General features: G+C 39.6%; 5 protein-coding genes across 8 annotated transcripts; 3 read left to right on the top strand and 2 right to left on the bottom strand.

Annotated features, from left to right (window-relative positions):
• Window positions 1-1573: 1573 nt before the first annotated feature.
• Window positions 1574-3408, bottom strand: rpl30 (ribosomal protein L30). Its single transcript, XM_077506922.1, has 5 exons — window positions 3302-3408; window positions 3152-3203; window positions 2722-2867; window positions 2117-2247; window positions 1574-1682 (listed from the first exon to the last, which is right to left on the bottom strand). Exons 2-5 carry the CDS (start codon window positions 3170-3172, stop codon window positions 1630-1632), a joined length of 351 nt encoding a protein of 116 aa, XP_077363048.1. The 5' UTR covers window positions 3173-3203; window positions 3302-3408; the 3' UTR covers window positions 1574-1629.
• On the top strand, window positions 3266-7053 carry LOC144007360 (uncharacterized). The gene is made up of 6 exons (XM_077506921.1): window positions 3266-3413; window positions 4051-4106; window positions 4247-4548; window positions 5944-6183; window positions 6295-6342; window positions 6552-7053. The coding sequence occupies exons 3-6, from the start codon at window positions 4458-4460 to the stop codon at window positions 6563-6565; spliced, it is 393 nt and encodes a 130-aa protein (XP_077363047.1). The 5' UTR covers window positions 3266-3413; window positions 4051-4106; window positions 4247-4457; the 3' UTR covers window positions 6566-7053.
• Window positions 7048-9589, bottom strand: rida (reactive intermediate imine deaminase A). Of its 3 annotated transcripts, XM_077506920.1 has the most exons (7): window positions 9423-9589; window positions 8274-8379; window positions 8123-8177; window positions 7988-8056; window positions 7516-7571; window positions 7359-7444; window positions 7048-7265 (listed from the first exon to the last, which is right to left on the bottom strand). In XM_077506920.1, the coding sequence occupies exons 1-6, from the start codon at window positions 9485-9487 to the stop codon at window positions 7382-7384; spliced, it is 414 nt and encodes a 137-aa protein (XP_077363046.1). In that variant the 5' UTR covers window positions 9488-9589; the 3' UTR covers window positions 7048-7265; window positions 7359-7381. The 3 variants fall into 3 exon arrangements, with proteins under 3 accessions (XP_077363046.1, XP_077363044.1, XP_077363045.1); XM_077506918.1 differs by having other exon boundaries at window positions 7048-7444; XM_077506919.1 differs by lacking the exon at window positions 9423-9589 and adding an exon at window positions 9193-9359 and having other exon boundaries at window positions 7048-7444.
• A 1085-nt stretch (window positions 9590-10674) lies between these two features.
• Window positions 10675-13263, top strand: mrpl9 (mitochondrial ribosomal protein L9). Its single transcript, XM_077506915.1, has 7 exons — window positions 10675-10947; window positions 11152-11311; window positions 11386-11510; window positions 11594-11647; window positions 11856-11957; window positions 12053-12136; window positions 12960-13263. The coding sequence occupies exons 1-7, from the start codon at window positions 10867-10869 to the stop codon at window positions 13170-13172; spliced, it is 819 nt and encodes a 272-aa protein (XP_077363041.1). The 5' UTR covers window positions 10675-10866; the 3' UTR covers window positions 13173-13263.
• A 139-nt stretch (window positions 13264-13402) lies between these two features.
• Window positions 13403-16060, top strand: LOC144007357 (transmembrane protein 272-like). Of its 2 annotated transcripts, XM_077506917.1 has the most exons (4): window positions 13403-14397; window positions 14476-14526; window positions 14595-14786; window positions 15127-16060. In XM_077506917.1, the coding sequence occupies exons 1-4, from the start codon at window positions 14355-14357 to the stop codon at window positions 15390-15392; spliced, it is 552 nt and encodes a 183-aa protein (XP_077363043.1). In that variant the 5' UTR covers window positions 13403-14354; the 3' UTR covers window positions 15393-16060. The 2 variants fall into 2 exon arrangements, with proteins under 2 accessions (XP_077363043.1, XP_077363042.1); XM_077506916.1 differs by having other exon boundaries at window positions 13403-14526.
• The last annotated feature ends 203 nt before the right edge of the window (window positions 16061-16263 follow it).

Genomic DNA, 16263 nt, shown 5'->3' with positions numbered 1-16263 from the left:
GTTTAATTACTTTTATTAATTTTTGAGTAACTAAAAATGTATTTAATTTTCAATAAATGTTTAAATAAGACTTTGTAAAATAATTACAATATATCCTTTTTTCATTTGCAAATTGACCATTCATTTTTTTAAATTGTATATTCATTTTTTAAACATATTTTATTAGTTAATTATTTAAAATTGCACAGCGAGTCTATATGTAAAACGAGCAGCTCCTCTGATGCACCCGGCTAACCACAAGCAGTCGTGTTGAAGTGAAAATAAATTACGCAACAGCTTGTTTGACAACATTTTTTTCCGCCTTGCCTTACATAAACATGGCAGAGGAGCATCCGCTGTATTAAGTGCATGACCAAACGCCGGAATTAGCTGAGCTGTGATGGATGTGTATTAATACTTTAAGATTCTACTTCTACGCATCAGATGCAGCAGGCAAACTGAGTCCAGGGGAGAATTTATTTATTTTTAAGGGTGCCGATCTGTGGTTGTGCACATTTTAAAGAAATGTAATAATTGGTTGCAAATAATTTTGTAGCACTCCCAACTTGGGACTTGCAGACCCCAGTGTGAGAACCACTAATGAAATGGCTGCACTGTGGCACCCAAAATGAGACCTAATCCAAGTCACGCTTTGGCCCATTTTTTCCGCTAAGCCACCCCCCACCCCATTCAGTTAGATGGAGGGAAATCTCTGCTCACGTGCACCACTGCATCATCCCCTTTACAATGGCAGCTTCATTTTTTTATTATTAATTTCTGACAGTAAGTTAATGACAATTACACTACCAGTGGACTAACTATAGTAAACAAAACAAAAAAGAAGTGTGCATTCATTTTCACTGTCTTTGGCACAAGACTGTAATTCCATTAGAAATATGCATCAAAGTTTTATGGGTCAAACTGGAATAATCTAGGTCAGAATACATTTGCTGATTTAGCAAAAAAAAAAAAAAAAGTACATCACGTGCAAGAATGCAGACAGATTGTGACCCACTTGCCCGTCCGTCCCTGTAAAGTAGGTGAGCGTCGATCTGTCTCACATCCAAGGTAATGCTTATGCCTGACTCCATTTTGGCCAGCCAGACGGGATAAAGCTCTCCTCATCCAAGAGAGATGAGATGAATCCTTTACACGTGTTATTGTGGTTGTAAAAGCAGTTTCTAATATTTTGACCCTCTTGTGCCACCGAATGAGGTCATCAGTATATTCGGAAAAGCTTAACATTTGATTTGAACAGTTGATTTTTGTAAGCATAATGGGAATGTGGGATGTACTGTGACTCGTCATGTCACAAGTTATTGAACGAATGAGGGTTTAACACTATGTAGACCAGTGGCATGGCTTTGGTCTTAAAATGTGCCACTATAATAGTGAAATAACAGCTTGTCGTATGCTGAGAAAAACCACAAATCTCACCAGTCTTTCGCTGGAAATAGAAAAATACTGATTTCTCATATGTTGTACTGTCCTAAATCAAGGACCCCCTTACAGTATAGACTTGGCTTGACTTTGCTGCCCTCATGTGGACACCTACGGTAATGTTGACTTCAAAATTAAAAAAGCCAAGGGCAGATATTGTCAACACCAACTTTATTTATGACAATCAGGGTGAGGGATGGTGGGGGAGGTCTACTGAGCCTGCTGCTGCTGATCAGGCATGCTCCTGATGATGTCGGAATCGCCTGCATGGAGAAAGAAATGAATCAAGTCAGCAAAATTCCCACTCCCCTCAATGTTATGTGTATTCATCTGTTTTAAAGTCACCCTGGCAATGGTTTAGGTTAAAAAGACATTACAAAGTAAAACTACACACTTAAAATGCCAAGCACGACAGGAAATAAATTTGTTATTGTCATTCTAACATTCGCCATTCAGCTACCTTGCATACCGGTACATTAGCCTTGGCTTGGTAAAAGCTAGCATGTACACAATCATGCTAAGCCATGTCAGTTTTCACCGTATTAATTTCTTGTTCTATTGTTACCACCCTTTTCGTCTGAGATGGGCGGTGTATAGCCAGTAAATAAATTTTAAGGCATATAGTTGCATTTTAGCAATATTTCATGACAGCAGGCAAATGAGTGTTCTCCACTCTCTGCAGTAGTTTTGGACTCACCGGGGTCGATGATGGCAAGCGTGCACACACGGTAGTATTTGCCGCAGGCGGTGCCGAGCTCGATGTTGTTTCCACTGTAGTGGTGCACACCGGTCTTGGCTAGCATAGCGTAGTACTCAATCTCAGACTTCCTGCCAGAGGGGGACAAAATGGGGGCAATGCATGAAAGTTGTCTCCCTCCAACATTTTACTCACTTTTATCATCAGTGGTAAAAAAACAAAAAAAAACAAAAAAAAAAAAAAAAAAAAGTCGATATTGAACCGCTGAGCACTATTGTTAAACAAAACAGCAGCACCAACTGAGGATTCTAAGTCTTTCAGAGAATTAAAAGTTTAAACAAAGCAGGCAGTAAGTATTTCCATTTATATATTCTGTCACATTGGCAGTCACAACACTAGTCCCTTTTTTTTTTTTTTAACTGTTACTAACCAAAACAGCAGCACCCAAAAGGCCCTCTAAGCAGTCTCACAGGGATATTAAATCCCCAATGTTCACCGTGCAGTACTAAAAGCCTCAGTTTACATTACGTGGAGTTCATAAGCATGTCAATAGACTGCCAAATACATATATTTGAGACATGTTTGGTGAGCCTACTCCTCCTTACCTGAGAGCTGGGCAGTTGTTAGCCAGGATGACCAGCTTGGCTTTTCCCTGTCGGATCATCTTCTGGGACTGCTTGTAGCCAAGCACGTACTTGCCACTCTTCATCACCAGCTGGAGTCGGGAGTTGATGGACTCCATCGACTTTTTCTACATTCGAAAAAGCATAATATATTGTCACAAAACTGACAATGTAGCTAAACTGGAATTGGCCACCATGTTAGCATAGCTGCCGGCCATTCTCCCACTACACAAGGTGGGTTACAATATATCCTTCTCATAAATAAGTGGCTACAATGTCCACAAGTTTCGATGTATCTGTCTAAAATGTGATAATTCCATGTTAGCTCGTTAGCTTAGCAGGCCTCGACTGGCATTCGCCTCCACGTGAAGCGGCCAGCGCGTGCCGAAATGAAAAGCTGCCCGTCACTCACCGTCTTCTTTGCGGCCACCATTTTTGCGGTTTTAAGTCCGAACCCGGCCAACCTACGGGGGGAACGGAACAGTTACTTTCTGTGTGTGTAGACAAAGCAAAAACAGTCAATTTGGGGTGTTTTTATTGGAAATCTGCGAGAGCTTCTTACGGTGAGTAAACTCCAATATGGCCTCAGAGGGAAAGGAAAGCCCAGCATGCTTTGCGGCAAAATCTGGAAACGAGCATGCGCAGACGACTTGCGCATCGGTGCAATATTTTAGGTGAGCTCTCTTTTACAATATATCGATTTAAATACACTTCTGAATCTAAATGACGTGTATTGTTGTCGTCACTCATGTTTTCTTTTGTTTAATTTCAAAAGTAATACTTTGAAGTTGGATCTCAGCAACTCTAAACTGAGTCACTTGTGTCAACTTTTTTTTGGTGCCAACATTAAATAGGTTGACTGTAAAAGAGCAAGAAGAGAATCAAATTAATGTAAAACATGCCAAATTAATATAAGTTCATTGTACAAATATAAAAATGGCAAAATATGGAAATGCTAACTCCAGTAAGTGAACCAGTAGGGTACTAGAGCCACTAATTGGAGTCAGCGAACCGAGAGTCGATACCACTGAATCCTTGGCTTACCACCCAACACAATATCCTAAGTCAGTCAAAGGATCCAACTTAATCGTTAGGGTCCACATCATTTTTGATGAATCAGCTAACTTCAGTGAATCAATCAACCGAATCATCTTGGCCTGGCCTCATGTAGTTAGCAACAGCAAGGCAGAGGGGCCATTGAATTTGGGTTATGATTCAACCGTTTTAGTATGAATATTTGCATCATTTAACTGTATGATTCAGAAAGTGGTAAGATTGTTTGACTTCAACTTATATATTTTTTTCCAATAGATGTAAACTGTTCAGAAAGCAAAGGAGTCAGATGCTGGACACTGAAAAATTTGCAGGTAGGAGGTCACTCTGTATACTATGGAGTTTTTTTTTGTTTTTTGTTTTTCCCCCTTTCACACACACCACCCAGTAAGGCGGGACAGCCTCTGCACGCAAGCGGCCACTGACCACTTGAATAATGTATTTTTGTTGCCAGCCTCCTGGAAACAGACTCAGTTACAGTCAACAACAAATCCGACACTGACTGCGCCGGCGTGTCTCTGTAACTCGAGGCCGCCACCACAACTACGCAGGAACCGGCACAAGATGCGTAACGACGCGCTACGCTGAAAAAAGGGACGATTCCCAAATTCGGCACTTTTTTTTTTTCTTGCTTTTTCCGTCCAATCTCCTGTGGACAGGACAGGATGGGATGTTCCACAAGCTCCCAGACTTCAGCGGTGGACTCCACCAAACCTGGAGTTAAACCAGAGGAGAGCAATGGAACCAGCACCACAGGTATCCAAAGTAAATAAGATGTGTTACTTAAAGATTTTTCAAAGATGATATTAATAAAATAATATTTATCCAGGAAATAATTGCACAAAATTCGCTTTGCAATGGTGTATATTAGATGTGGGAATCATTGAGTCACTCAAAACAACTTTTTAACTGAAAGTATGTCTCAGTGAACAACAAGCATAATTGAGCAATGATAACATTTGTAAAAGATGCAAAACAAATATCAAACTCTTATAATGTATAGATTTGATAAATTGCGAGAGAGTGTCAATTAAAAATGTGCATTGTTATTATAAAGTCAGATTTTTATTACACTATCATTTAAAGATGAGGAAAACCTTTATAAAGATAATAATAATAATACAAATGCTACGAACAGTATCTATCATGATACAGACAGTATCACGATACTGCCTTTGTGCAATATGTAACTGAGGCAGAAAGCCGTAACGTGTACATAACACTCTAATTAAAAGTATGGAACAGTTAACCCAAAAAATAAAAAAAGCAGATCACGCTATAGTGCCCATACAGCTGCACCTAATGTTGTGGCCGGTAATAAAGGCTGAAAAGAACTCAAAAATTGACGGAGTGGCTGGACCCCCCCTGAAGAAAATTTGTTAGTTTCCTCATCCGTGTGTCAATCATTGAAAGGGATGGTGCTGAGAAAACATGGAAACGCGTAGCAACACACAAACACACACAGTCAAGTTAAGGTCATGTGGGGGTGAAAACGCCTCCCTCAAATAAACGCCGCCCATCAGAAACAAATGAGGTAATAACTTCAGAGACGTTAAGAGTTGATCCCCTAGAAACACTGTTGAGAAATAAAAAAAATAAATAAATTTACTCTGATTAACCCCAAATAAAGTTCAGCTGTTCTGTAGGCTATTCTTGATATTTATTTGTTTGTTTTTTTGCTTTATTTGGCTTTCGTTAGTGTTAATTAGTTACAGTTACTCAGTTGATTGGTTGCAGTTAATTACTTTGATGCAGTTATTTACTTATTTTTATTTTATATTATATATTTATATTTATCTTTGTATTTTTTATTTTATTTATTTCTATATTATATATTGTATTTATTTTTATCATTATTTATGATGTACTTAATTGTTTAGTTAATTATAAATTACGCCAACACATTTACAAAAAAAAAAAAGTACAAATACAACACTGTACTTCATTTTTTTTTTTTTCGTTATCAAAACTAAAATAATGAATAATCTGAATGGGGTATATGCCACGGAAGCGGCGGGAAGTGATTTTGCACATCAGTTTGTTTCCGGTCCGGGGAACCGGAAACAAACTGATGTGCAAAAACAGTCCCGCCTCTTCCGTGGCATATACCCCATAATTATGATAAAATTGCCCAATATTTTCCCGGCGTAGTGACGGCCAACGGCAACGTGGCCGAGGACAGCGAGACCATTCCCGACCAGACGCCGCCGCCTGCCCCACCGCCGGCAGACTCCTCCGACGCGAAGTCCGCGGATGATACGACGACAGCAACAGCGCCGCCGCCAGCGCAGGAGGAAGAACTGCAGCTGATAGACGCCGATGCAGACACTGCCCCCGCCGAACCTCCGGCTGAGGTGGGCGCCACGCCTGAGACCGCATCTCCAGAAAACGGTAAGTTCGGGATATCTGGAATTTTAAATGCACAAGTCCAACGTCCTAAAACTTTTTACAAGTAGTGTAAATTGTTTGTAATGTTGTTGTGACATTCACCCAAATTATCAGCTCAAGCAGAAGCGGAACCAAAACAAGAAACAACAGAGGAGGCACCAGGTGAGTTCATTTATTGATAGGGCTATTGGTAACCCCCCCATAATAATAATAACAATAATACTACTAATACTAAGAATAATAATACATTTGAGAATTACATTCTACAACAGTCAATGCAATTAATTGTTCAGCCCTACTTATAATCATAGAATACAATACAATCACTCAAATTCATATTTTTCTCCCACCCCACCTCGACCCCAATTTAGCTTCAAGTGACTGACGCCAGCCACAAGACTGTTCACAAACGTTAATATTGCCAAGATGGAGAAGCTGTGACATCATCACTGTGTGCCTTCCCGCCCTAACACGACAGCACTTAACGATCCATTTGAGAGAACGTTTTGCATTTACTGCGACATCACAGCCAAAATGCCAAAAAGTTATGAATCAATATGGATGGTATGACCATGAAAATAGGTAGCACATTTTGAAGCTGCGAAACCCTGTTTTATTTGTGGGATTACAGCAGGTCAAACAACCAGGAGATGCATTTAAATTTTATTGAATATTATTTGTTGTTCAATGAAATTCAACTTTAAATCAAAATTGATTGATGAAATTTCAATAATTCCCATTCATTTTCTTTTTTTAAAAACCTTTCTATGTAAAGTAAAGTTTCTGGAAAGTTACGAGGAATGTTTGCAACCCCATCATTTAGAGTGATTGAAAAAAAAGTGTAATTAAATGACCAGAATCAAAACATTTCTTGCTCAGGTTCTTTTATTTGAGATTGATGTACAGTTTTACAGATTTATTTTTTTTTACATGAATGAAAGCTACTTAAGGCACAGCACTACATTATTATTTAATTGTGTAACTCACCTAACATTGTACCACAGTATAAACTGGCAAATTAAGTCCTTTCTTCCATTACGTGGGGTATTTTATTAAAAGGCCAGTGTTGAAAGCGGTTCATCGAGCTAAGAAAGAGACAGATTCAGAATCAGAAGATATCACATGTTACAAAAAATGTTTCTCTTTGTTTCTGGGAAAAAAAATGGCGGCGCTATAACTTGTTTGCAAGATGGCCGCCTAGTCAGGAGGAGGAGTCGACAAGTGGACCGAGAACCGCCACCGCCTCGATTTCCACCAGGCCACCCTGGTGGAATTGAAATTGAATTGAAATGATGCTCATCGAAAAGTAGTAAACGTGTGACTGGGGGCACTCACGCGGGGGAGCGCCGCCACTTGGTAGGCAGCTCTGGCAGGGAAGTTGCCGCTGAAAACTGCAGGAAAGACAGCAAAAGTTAATTTATTATTGTGGTTAATTAGCCAACTTAAGGGCAAATTTCACGTTTAGTTGTCAAATTATTTTTTTTTGCCCCATTTTTCAAAACGACATTAATTTTATGGCTCAGTGTGCTTTTCTCAGGGTTGAATAGAATCCGGTCAAGGGAGAAGGGCCTTAACTTAACATAATGTGTCGCTCAGGTGAAGGTCACGTTACACGGTGACCTCCTGCGTGGCAGTGTCCGCTTACATACATGGAGCGGGTTCACGAGGTTCCGTTTCACCTATCTGTTGTCTTCTATTCATAAGATGACGGTCAACTGGCATATCGCACTCATATAAATGGGCCGCTGCAGTGCTGGCGATATAAAATAAAAGCCACCAAACCACCATCACAACAGCATCGACTTACATGTCTTGTAGACTTCATTGACGCCGTTAAAGTCATTAATATCCGCCAGCAGGACGGTCGTCTTCACCACTAAAATGGACAAATGTGTTTGTTTTATAAGAGACAAAGTAGTTGTAGTGAGATTTAAGCTGTTACCATTGGTGTAGTTGCAGCCTGAAGCTTTAAGGATCTCCCCCATGTTGACCAGAGCCTGAGGAAAAACATTTGCCAGTCTGTGTACGTCCACTTAAACACAAGAGTATGCTTACTTTTGCCACCTCTGTGAGTCTTCATGTGTGTGTATCACCTGTTTGGCCTGAGCCTGCACGCCTCCCTGGACCAGCTGACCAGTGGCCACATCCATCCCCAGCTGACCAGAGATGTACAAGGTTCTGTCCACCAGCACTGCTTGGCTAAGAAAAAACAAACAGCAAGACGTACTGCCATATTATTATCATTATTATGTTTGCGCATCCATTTCCAATAATATCTGTCCTAATTCTTTCTTGAAGGACCTGCTACGACACACAAAAGTGCCCGTGTCTTGTACACGTCACTATTATGCACAACTACCAACAAAATACATCAAAGTTAGTGATTATAAGGTCACAAAATGTTCAAAAGGTAAGAATACTTTTTCAAAGAATTGTGCAGTATGTGACAATGGCGACCCCAAGTGGACAAAAAAGATCCTTCATATTCTGTACACGCATAGAACAGCATATAATTATTCATCAAATTTAACAAGCATGTCGTGTGTCATTCTCTATGCATCGTAAATTGTATTGCATTTTATTCTTTCCTTGAACTGTTTTGAATACAGAATAAAACGTTAGCGGGATGCTAAATCTACTTCGGTGCTAATCGGGCAACCAGATCCGAATTTAGCCCTCTAGCGCCCCGCGGTGGAGAGAGTGAATACGTATAATAACTCAGTTATTCTTATTTCCTGCTTGTTTTTGTAAATGTACAAATGTACCAAGTAGTGTAAACTATTTGCCATTGTGCTTAAAATTGCATTTAGGATTTCCTTTTAAACCTTAATGTCTGTCGGTCACCGCCCACGAGTATCCTGATTGGTTCATACTCGGAACTCCCCTTCGGCACGTGTGCAACGTTATATACACACACACACAAACATGACAAGAAAGTAAGAAAGAAAAAAAAAAAACAATAATACGAAGCTAAATGTGTATGCATGCATATATGCTTTTCCTGTATCTTACCTGTATATTCCCTGCCTGACCGGAGCTTTGTCCGTGTATGTAATCTGCCTGCGTATTGTCGCCATTTAAGTCACCTGCTGCTCTTCCAAGAGAGTTTGGACTGTAGCTTTTTTTTTTTTTTTTTTTGCACGAGGTTTTGCTTTGCAAGCGTTATCGGTTAAGTTCAACGACCGCTGAGACACGCCTCTCATTTTATACATTCAAAACATGTTTTAATATTTATTTGTTACCTGTAGGGGCCGATGGCAGCCGGTGCTGTCGCGGTGTGAACAATCTTTCTGATGAGAGTAGACATCTTTCTGTTTTCCAGAGAATGCTACTGCCTGCGTGCTTGTGTGCCCGTAACAATACTTAAGAACTTTGCCCCTGAGTGTGTCTGACAGGCAAATCCGTAGGAGGCGAGGGGGAGAGCTGCAAAGATTTGAAGGGGGTCCTTATTGTGATAAGGGGCAGTAGTGTCAACTTGGCTGGCTTCTCGAGTACAGTACTGCTGAGGGTTAATATAGCATGATTTACTCTTGCACAATCCAATGCACGGTTTCCCAAATTTAAGATTAAGCAGATTTTCTATCAAAAGTCGCCAGGATCTTTTGAATGAAACCTTTATAGGATGCATCCTTGCTGGAGTGCATTCTGGTAAGGGTGCATCCCTTTCATTGTGCATTTTTATTTGACCGCAACCTGCCTATTTTGTGTTTTTGTAAGAGAGCATCCTTGTTCGGGTGCTTCCTTGCTATGTTTCATTAAGGTCATGGTGCATCCATGGTAGGATGCTTGCGTTATATACACATACAGATGCCATCAAAATTATTTCCTTTTTTAGTTGTCGTCCATACTTGCAATAACTTTGCACAACATGTCTACACATCCTGGCTTGTGGCCAAAGTTAACTGTTGCCATAGTAGCAAAACTTGGAATCAGACCAATGGATGATTTGTTTATTTATTTATTTTTTGGCTTTTCACTCGTTGCCATGACTTTGCCTTCAAATTGTGTATGTTTGTTGTACAAGTGGCCATAACTCTTTTTATACTTTTATATTTTGTCATGAAAACGTGTAGTGTGTGTACACATACCTATATATCGTAAATAAAATAAGACCATAGCATTAATGATCATAGATCAATAACTACTCATATATTTAATAAACGTTTCGTTCAGGATTATTGTTTTGGCCTTTTAATTCAGGCTATTTCTGGACCACTAGTTTAGTTGGGGTCCTTTGAAAACACCAAAATCTATTTTGTACTTATTTCTCATTCTTACTTTCGAAATTTGAAGCGTATGAACAGTCCATAAGATTATAATTTAATAGTGCTTTAAATTGAACCTAACTTTTGATATTTTCTGTAGAATAATGCAAAGAAGAAGGGTTTCATTATTATTATTATTATTATTATTATTATTATTATTATTATTATTATTATTATTATTATTATTTTTATTATTATTATTTTTTTTTTTTTTTTAAATCAGGCAATATTTCGGACTACTACTATTTAAAAAGGGTCCTTTACGGCACCATAAGCATGCTATCTCTAGCTGCGTGTAGTTTTAGACATACGATGCTTTGACAAATTACGCTCCCGAGCAAGCACTTCTTAAAGACACTTTTAGGAAGTATTGTGACGAAAACTCCACAATTAATTATCACTTTGTACACGCTCGTTCAACATGTTGAGCTCCGGTCGCCGTGTCCTTCAAGATATGCTCGGCCAAATGACTATCAGGAGCTTCTCCGTGACTCCTGTCCAGGTCAGTGTCTGCTTCATTTTAATCTTTTTAAATGAATTTGTTTTACATAGGCCAAATCATATGCCATGAAATAAAACTAGCAACGATAATAATCCCGATTTACATCATTTTTGGATGGCCTAACACACTGATGATAATTAAATGAGTTTAGATGACATTTTGTAGTACGTAATTTTTTTGACTGATAAAATGTTTTTTTTCCAGAGCACCGTGGTGGTGGAACGCTGGTGGCAGGTGCCCCTGTCCAAAGTGGGCAGCCCCCCGAGGTTGTACCCACGCAGGCACCGCGTCTACAAACTGGTGGAGGACACAAAACATGCTCCCAACCAAAAGATGGAGCTCATCCTCACACAGACTGTCCCCAGTGAGTCTCAAGCTATGCATCCAGTTAAAATAATAATAATAATCTGTATGACTTTTTTTGTGTTGTTTTGACAGAGCTGGGTGGCCGTGGAGAAACTGTGCTAGTCAAAAAGTCGGTTGGGCGAAACAAGCTGCTGGCCCAGGGGCTTGCCGTTTATCCGTCTCCCGAGAACAAGCAGATGTTTGCGGAGGAGTTAAGGGTGCGTGTTGGGGGCTTCACCATACTGTGATGTTCTAATGTGGTCGTTGAACAAACGGTATTCTCTCTTTTTATTATGTTCAGCATTTGCGTGAGGGCTCAATTGAAGAAAGAGTCCAAACCCGAACTGGACAACTGGTGAGTCAACCAATAGAATAGAATAGAATGTAATGTTGTCACTGTCATGGGAACAATGAAAATCGTCTATAAGCTGTTTATTTTTAAGGTTAATTATCTAAGATGAGCGTGAAAGAAATAATGTTTAATTGTTTTAAGTAACATAGTTTGCAGTACAGCTCTCTGTATTTGGAATAATGATGATGATGATGATAACTGCATTTTCCAGACAGTCGACTACCTGAAGCGCTGCAAGCTCAGAATCAACAAAATGCCCTCCGAAGACTTTAAGCTGACTAGTGAGGTCGTGAGGAGGCAATTTCTTAAGCAGGTATATTACAAAAAAAATGTGCAAAAGTTGAAAGGCCTTCATACATGTGTTTTGTTTATAAAAATAACAGACATGAATATTAACTTTATTCTTAGTTTATTATGGTGGTGCCTCCTCATGCCTTGAAGCTTCCGTTTGAGCCCATCACAGAGTTGGGCGACTACTGGTGCGAAGTGACGGTAAGTTTATTAGGACTTCCAATCAAGGTTATTTTAGTTATCTAAAACTAACAAAAAAATACTTAAACTTCAAAAAACAATTTCATTAATGAAATACAAAAATAAATAAAAATAAAAATAATACTGAAACTAGCAAATTAAAACTAATTTAAAAAACACAAAAAAAACTACCAGAGCCACCATGAAAATAATTAAAACTAACAACAACAAAAACACAACTCAAAGCGAAGTAAAAATGAATAAAAATAAATAATTCCAAAACTATGATATCCCTGTGTAGGAATAATTGTAAATAATAAGTTATCATACATTTGTTGCAATGAAGAATGCTTTGCTCTGTTCCCACTCACATTCACATAGCCTGTCTATTTGAAGATGACTCAAAAAGCTGAAGAATCACAACATGTAACGCAGCAGAATAGTTCAAGCCAGTCTGCTGAGGTCGCCTGTTTTCTGTTAAGAAATGATTGCAAACTTGACCACATATGTACTCAGCAATCTTCCACTCACATGCACAACACATAGACAAACAAGTACACTGTGTTCCAACTATGCCTTGCATTTGCATTTTTAGGGTTGGAACGCCCATGCAACTAGGAGTGTGGAAAACCAAATAAATAGAGAGGGTGAGGAGAGGAATCTTCAGAGAGTGCAGGAGTGAATTGTATCAGTCAGTTCCTCTCCTCTCTCCTCACGAGACCTGAACTGAGTGTCTTCTCTCCTTTTTGTGTAGTGTTTAATACATGTCAAACAGCAAACCCTGACACCCTGCTTCCATTTTTTTTGCGCAGATCAAATAACACGTGTCTGTGTGTTCTTCCAGGTGAACGGAATTGACACGGTCCGCGTCCCCATGTCGTTAGTGCCCTACGAGGACCCGTCGGCCAGTCACCAGCGCCTCTTAAAGGCGCAGAGGCGGCAGCAGCAGCAGGCTGCTGAGAAAGACATTCCGCAACATCCGGATGAGGAGGGCGTGACGGGAACAAGTCAAGCCAATGCAACAGCGCCACCAAGTGACAACCAGAAGCGGGACTAAAGGACACAAAAAGGACATCCGTGGATTGTTGTTGCTTGCCAAGAACACTTGCTGGGTGAACCGTTGTCTTATTAAAATGATGGTCACTAAAGTAACTTTTTTTTTTTTTTTTAACCCAAAGTTCAAATTGACCCAAGTAGCCGATCTAACCCAACTTTCCGGGTTGTTTTATAGAAAATGACGCAATTTTTAACCCAAAATAAAGTTTAATTAACCCAAGTATGGGTCATTATATACAAAATGACAATTTTTATTTCTTTCTTTCTTTTTTTTTTCTTTCTTTTTTTTTTTTTTTAGCCCAAAGGTGGGTCAAATTGACCCAAGTAAACGATCTAACTCGTGTTGTTCCGATACCGTTTCTGATACCCAGCCTTGCAGTATCGGCCGATACCATACCGATACCTAAGTTTTTTTTTCCTCAACATGAAAAAGCTGTCCTGCCATTGGTTCAGAGCATTCAAGGGCCAATAGGATATCTTATATCGGCATGCAGAGAGCATGTCACATATCAATGAATGTTGTGCACGAGCAAGACACAAGATGCTACATCCAAAATCCTATATTAGAGTTGGAATTAATCGGCATGTTTTTTTTGTTTTTTTTTCTTTATTTATTTATTTTATATATATATATATATATAATTTAATAAAATAAAAATCCAATTTTTGACTAAAAGTCGGGTCAAATTGATAATTGATCCAGGTAGATCTGACCCAATTTTCTGGGTTGTTTCATTAAAAAATTTTGCCCTAAAATTGGGTCAAATTGACCCAAGTAGCCAATCTAACCCAACTTTCCAGATTGTTTCATAGCAAATGACCCAATTTTTGACCCAAAGGTGGGTCAAAGTGACCCAAACAGACAATCTGACCCAACTATCTGGGTTGTTGTGTACAATACAACCCACTTTTTGACCCAAGTAGAGGATCTGTCCATTTTTAATCTGGTTATTTTAGAGTGCAGTATCTGCAACTCGCTTCTATACACATTTAGATGCTATCAAAACAATTTCCTTTTTTTTTTTTTTTCTTGTTGTGACACAGTTGCAATGACTTTGCACAACTTGTCTTCACATCCTGAGTTGTGTCAAAGCTAACCGATGCCGCACTAGTAGCACTCGCGAGTCAGATCAGCGGAATTTTTTATTTTATTTTTTATGTTTTTTTAACGCCGTCGCCGCAGATGGACCACATGCCTCACGCTGACGTTCAGATTTCATCCATCGGTCAGAACTTTTCTGTCACAATTTGTCTCAATTTCACCGCGCCGTACATCTTTAAGCGTTTGGTCTGTTTTCTTCCAGTGGTGGCCAATTTCATGTGGTGGATGGTGATGATCGCAGGCGTCGGTTTGGGTACGCTTTGTCCCTGTCGAAAGTTCACGCTTGGCGGGCTTTCGCTTGATTGTTTGTTGTCGTCACAGGCGCCACTCACCTGAACCTGTGCCCGGTGCAGCCCAGAATCCCCGTCTACCTTGTGGTTCTGGGCGTGTCCAGCCTGTTCGCCCTGTCCATGACATACTGCCGCTGCGTCTGGGCGGATGGCGTGATGAGCACGCTCACTTCCGTCTGCATGACCCTGTTGCACCTCTTTACCTTCTGCTGGTTCGTCGCAGGTGCGTGAACAAATCTTGTGCTAGTCAGCCATTTTGTTTTTAACTCTTTTACTGCCAGACGTTATCAAAGAAAAACTTTGATATGACAGAGGCTTTGATCATTGATGAAAAAATATACAATGCTTCCATCTGCTGGCCATAGTTTCGAGTGTTTTAGGTTCCACAACCCATTGACCAGGCAGCGCTGCACTTAGACGTTGCACAGAGAAAAAAAAAATTAAAAATTGTTGACGTTATTTAACGTTTATGGCAATATACGTCGTGATTTTACTGATCGTTATTAAACGTTTTTGGCGGTCAAAGCGTAAATAGGGCTTGCCCTCATTTGATTGGTTCGCAGGCTCCACCTGGGTCTACGGCGCGTATCCGCCCAGCTTCACGCCGGGCGAGGCCCGCTACTGCCACAAGACCGTCTACAACTTCGCCTTGGTGGTCACCACCCTGGTGTGGGCCGCCGCCGCTCTCTCGACGTGCTGCTGCGCTTGTTTCGTGGCGCTGACCTGCTGCACGACCGTCACGGCGAGAGGCAGGCTGACGCCCACCCGCGCCACATCGTACGGAACCGCGCATCTTATTGGAGAAGACAGCGCAGCAGGTGGTGTCTAATATCAACCCTAGTGTGGACTTTTTTTTTTCTTTTTTTTTTTGCCTTTTAATTTGTACTCGATCAAAAATTTAATAAAACTCAATAATGTAATTAAAAAAAATCCCGATTGAAAGTACAATAACGGAAATGTATTATATTTTGAGGTGGTCTTTTTTTTTTTTTTTTTTTTTCCTCCAAACAAATAATGTAATACTAATTTAATATGTTAAAGGGATACTTTACTTATTTAGCCGTTTTTGGCAGTCAAACATTAATATTTTGCCTATAATAAATTTGCTATTTTCATTATTTTTCATGTACAATTAGTACTTTTAACAACACATTTTGCAACTTGCTGTCGACTGAAAATGACATCGCAAGGGCTCAGTTAACCAATCACAGCTCAGCTTGTGAATGTCACATGACCAAACCTAGAAAACAGGTGAGCTGTGATTGGTTACCTGAGCCCTTGCGATGTCATTTTCAGTCGACAGCAAGTTGCGAAATGTTTTTAAAGGTACTAATTGTGCGTGAAAAATAATGAAAGTATCAAATTAATTATCGACAAAATATTAACTTTTTATTGCTATAATGGGCTAAATAAGTGTCCCATTAATTTTCAGTCCAAAGTTCTACCTTTTTTGTTTTGCAAATCTACAATTGGAATAAACATTCACAGCAGCAAAAATTGAGAGCGTTAGTGTGTGCATTTTTAATACTGTCTGATTTAATTGAAAGTCAGTTGGAGTTATTGGAGTTGATTTCGTGTTAAAGTAAGCTCCACCCACTTGATTCGAACTGCTCTGCCACAAAGACTTCTGGGAGTGCTAATTGAGTGCAAAGTGTACATATATTTTTTTTTTTATGTTCATTTTTTGTTAATCAAATTGT

The sequence above is a fragment of the Festucalex cinctus genome, chromosome 19 (assembly GCF_051991245.1).
Source record: "Festucalex cinctus isolate MCC-2025b chromosome 19, RoL_Fcin_1.0, whole genome shotgun sequence".
NCBI lineage: Eukaryota > Metazoa > Chordata > Actinopteri > Syngnathiformes > Syngnathidae > Festucalex > Festucalex cinctus.
This window is presented reverse-complemented; position numbering and strand designations above follow the sequence as displayed.